We start from the raw sequence: 4731 nt of genomic DNA on the forward strand, positions 1-4731 counted from the left end.
TAAGAGGGTCATAATGTTTTTTTGAAAACGTACAGGGACCTCTGATGAATTTTTACCTTTGTTTACAAAACAGATCTCTTTCCTTGACATGCGTATCCAACTTCTTCTCCTTCGTTTGTCTGTTTGTTGCTCCAGATTTGGTCTCATCTCGTTCTCAAACATAGCAAAACTCGGGGCCAGTAGCAAGACACGTACTGTTATGGAGTTTACTTGGAGCACACAAAAATGGTCCAAATCTAGAGATCAACATTTCGCATAAGTTCACCTTAGATTGTCATGTTAGCATCGTGAACTATGAAGTTAGAACTGTGAACTGTCATGTTTGTACCGTAACAGTTAACAATAAAAACCTTTAGTAAAAATGTCACATTGAGTTTATTTTTTTGAGTTGGAGGGTCATATTGACAAAAAAAATAATAAGAGGGTCATATTATTTTTTTGAAAACGTACAGGACCTCTGGTGAATTTTTACCTTTGTTCACAAAACAGAGATCTTTCCTTGACATGCGTATCCAACTTCTTCTCCTTCGTTTGTCAGTTTGTTGCTCCAGATTTGGTCTCATCTCGTTCTCAAACATAGCAAAACTCGGGGCCAATAGCAAGACACGTACTGTAATGGAGTTTACTTGGAGCACACAAAAATGGTCCAAATCTAGAGACCAACATTCCGCATAATTCCACCCTCTCGAGCCAACCTCATCTCTTCACGGAACAAACCAACATGCTTATGTATGCTCTTGCATCACCACCCAAATTATACCAATCTCGCTATATATAAAAGATTATCTGCCACCTCTTTATTACAAGTTCAGTTTTCGTGTTCCTTATTACTCGTGTTTCAATGGGTTCCTTATCCGACCAGCCCCACTTCGTGTTGTTCCCTTTCATGGCTCAAGGCCACTTGCTCCCCATGGTGGATATCGGTCGACTGTTGGCACAACGTGACACGGTTGTTACTATAGTCACGACGCCTCGTAATGCCGGCAGAGTCCGGAAAACTGTCGATCGAGCCGTCGAATCGGGGCGCCCTATTCGTCTAGTGCAGCTCGAGTTTCCCGGGAAAGAAGAAGGATTGTCGGACGGGGTCGAGAACATAGACATGATGTATTCAGTGGAGGACTTCAACAAGTTCTTCACTGCAGCAAACAAGATGGGAGCAGCAGTGGAGAAATTGTTCGAGGAGCTAACACCGCGCCCCAGTTGCATTATTTCGGACATGTGCCTCTTTTATACGCGCAAAATTGCTGCCAAGTTTCATGTTCCGAGGATATCGTTCCATGGATTTTGTTGCTTCTGTCTCCTTTGTCTGCACAACATACATTCCTCCACGGTACTCGAGACCGTAACCTCGGATTCCGAATACTTCGCCGTTCCGGGCTTGGCCGAAAAGGTCGAATTTACTAAAGCACAGTTACCGTCGAGACACAACGATGAAACCTGGGATGAAATAACTAAACAAATTGCAGAAGCTGACCGAGAATCATATGGAGTTGTCATAAATACGTTTGAGGAACTGGAGTCGGCTTACGTCGACGAGTATCGAAAGGTTAGGAAAGCTTGGTGTATCGGTCCGGTTTCTCTTAGCCACAAAGACGAGTCGGATAAGGCCGAAAGAGGCAACAAGGCTTCAATCAATGAGAAGCAGTGTCTGCAGTGGCTTGATTCTCAAGAAACAAACTCTGTCATCTATGCGTGCCTTGGAAGCATCAGCTCCGTAAGGTGTCCGGAGCTGATAGAGTTGGGTTTGGGGTTAGAGGCATCGAACAAGCCGTTCATTTGGGTCCTAAGAGGAAACGAGACATCGGACGAAGTGGATACATGGATTAAAGAGGATGGATTCGAGGATAGAACGAAAGGAAGAGGGCTTGTAGTTAAGGGATGGGCTCCCCAAGTACTCATCTTGTCACACCCTGCAATCGGAGGCTTCCTAACACATTGCGGGTGGAATTCGACGATTGAAGGTATTTCTGCAGGCGTCCCATTGATAACGTTCCCGCTCTTCGCAGACCAATTTTGCAACGAGAAACTTGTAGTACAAATACTTAAAATTGGAGTCAGCCTCGGAGCCGACATACCGACGGCCACTTATCTAGAGAAATATGGGTTCAAGTTGAAGAAGGAACAAGTTCAAAATGCAATACACCAATTGATGGACGAAGGAGATGAAGCAATAGAGAGGAGGAAACGAGCTAAGGAGTTCAGAGAGAAAGCAGTAAATGCTGTTGAAGTAGGAGGCTCTTCTTACCTTAACATGACTCTGTTAATCCAAGATATCAACCAACAATATCGGAAAATGAGTTCGAATTCGATTCGAGATGAGATATGAGAGGTTCTATCATGTAAATGTACACATCCACACATGAATAAGAATTCACTTGTACTCCCACATCAGCTCAAACTGCCTTAGCCACATTAGTTCAGAAGTAACGTCGGCCAAACTTCGGTTTTTGCCTCGGAAGTAGATCGAGACACAATGCGTTGCTCTTTGGTATTCCAAGATACAAGATGTGATCCAAAATACACACAATATCTTGACACAGAGCGGCGATCATCGTCGTCGTTTCCTCAATCCGCATCAGCGAACGCAACGAGTGCAGGAACAACTTTCGGTTGCGACGGTAATCGCAAACCATAATCAAAGGTGCCACAAAGATATCGAAAAATCCTTGCCATCCAGTGCACATAAGAGGGTTCTTGCATGTGTATTGGTCCCAACCAATAAAGCAAGATCCGGAAAGAACATTAGTAGTGCCGTCCGAAACCATTATTTCATGACTGCGATACAGGCAATCACCGCAATAGCGAACGTTATGTCTGCAATCGCGATAAACGCAACAAAAAAGGTGACCGCAACCGTAATCTAAATCCCTAAATAAAACCCAAATCTCTTAACAAAACATCAGTTGGGCGATAATGGAAAGGACACTAATTGTTTGTGAATATTGAAGATTTTTCAAAACTAAACATCCATGTCTGTGATGCATACAAAATAAAAGGCAAAGATTAGATAGAAGAATGCATCAACTGAGTAGAAGAACGCAAAAAAATAATATAAAAATTAAAAGAAAATTCATATCTACACACACTGCCAATGGTTGGTCAACAAAAATATAAGGGTAAACTACATAAATGACCACATAACTTTGGATTGGATCACGAAATGACCACCATTTTCAAATTTGCGTCAATATGACCATTGAACTATTTAAATGGTTTCAATATGGTCACCTGTCGTAACACTTAACGGAAGTATCTACGTGACAGTTAACAAAATTGGTATAATTAGGGCACGGGTCCTTGTAAAGCTATGTATTCATGACGCTAGAATTTGCTTTGTTTTCTTCCATTTTGGTCACTAGATTTAGGAATCAATTTATATATATATATATATATATATATCCTTAACCAATAAGCTAAATCTAATATTTAGGAATCAATTATAATATTATATATACATATATTATAGTTAATGATAAAAAATATATTATATATTATATATTATAATTAACATTCAAATTATAATAATAAGATTGTGACATGTGTCACAATATGATTGGAGAAATAAATTTATTAAATTAAATTGAAATTAGGACCTAATTAAAAATTAAGAATTAAAGTTAATATTGGTGATCAAATTGATTAATTCTAAAATCTAAGGGATTTAATCTATAAATGTAATATATGACTATAATAAAAGATCAAATTGCATCAAATGAAAAACCAAGGAAACAAATGGAAGAAAACAAAGCAGGTTCCAGCGTTGTGAATACGTAGTTTTACAAGGAATCGTGCCCTAATGATGCCAATTTTGTTAACTGTCACATAGGGACTTCCGTTAAGTGTTAAAGACATGTGGCTATATTGAAACCATTTAAATAGTTCAGGGATCATATTGACGTAAATTTAAAAATGGTGGTCATTTCGCGACCTTACCTATAGTTATGTAGTCATTTATGTACAACAACAACAATAACAACAACAAAACCCTATTCCCATATGTAATGGGGTAAGGGGAAGGTAGGGTAGTAGGCTGGCCCTAAACACAAGGTTGAGAGCAGTTTCCGTGGAAGACCTCCGGCAGTCAGAAAAATTAAAAATAAAGATAAAATGCAATGCATGCATGTATAATTAAATAAATAAATACATAGTTGAACATTTATGTAGTTTACTCAAAATATAAAAACCTAACATGAGTGTCGATTTTATTAAATGTATATATAACTTGATAACTAAAGCAGAAAACAAATAATAGATATTTTTCGGTAATTAAAATAAAAAATTATATGTCAGTGACTAATTATGTAATTTAGCCTAATTTTATTTCCACATACTTTTCGTCCTCGTATATTTCCATCCTCTCAACCAAGCAGACCCATGGAAAGAAAAAAGTGTTTTCTACACTTTTACTTTTCGATTCTTGTAATTTTACATCATTTTAATTTTCTTTTATCTTTACCATGCAAGGTCTTAATAATTGGTGTAGACATCAATTTTTTTTATTTAAAATTATTATTATTAAAATTATTATTATTAGTATTATTATTAGTATTAGTATTATTATTATTATTATAATAATAATAATAATAATTATTATTATTATTATTTATTATTATTATTAATATTATATATTATTATTATTTAATAAATAATTACAAAACTGGAAGCCCATTTACAAGCCCAAATACCAGGCCCAACCAGAACCGACCCATACCCAAATGGAAACCCTAAACT

At 37.4% G+C, this 4731-nt stretch overlaps 1 protein-coding gene across 1 annotated transcript; it reads left to right on the plus strand.

The window, feature by feature from the left end:
* The first annotated feature begins 781 nt into the window (after nucleotides 1-781).
* Nucleotides 782-2393, plus strand: LOC120143098 (UDP-glycosyltransferase 73C6-like). The gene has a single exon (XM_039157510.1). The coding sequence runs from the start codon at nucleotides 842-844 to the stop codon at nucleotides 2324-2326; it is 1485 nt and encodes a 494-aa protein (XP_039013441.1). The 5' UTR covers nucleotides 782-841; the 3' UTR covers nucleotides 2327-2393.
* The last annotated feature ends 2338 nt before the right edge of the window (nucleotides 2394-4731 follow it).

This window comes from Hibiscus syriacus, unplaced genomic scaffold, assembly GCF_006381635.1.
Source record: "Hibiscus syriacus cultivar Baekdansim isolate YM2019G1 unplaced genomic scaffold, ASM638163v2 tig00110833_pilon, whole genome shotgun sequence".
NCBI lineage: Eukaryota > Viridiplantae > Streptophyta > Magnoliopsida > Malvales > Malvaceae > Hibiscus > Hibiscus syriacus.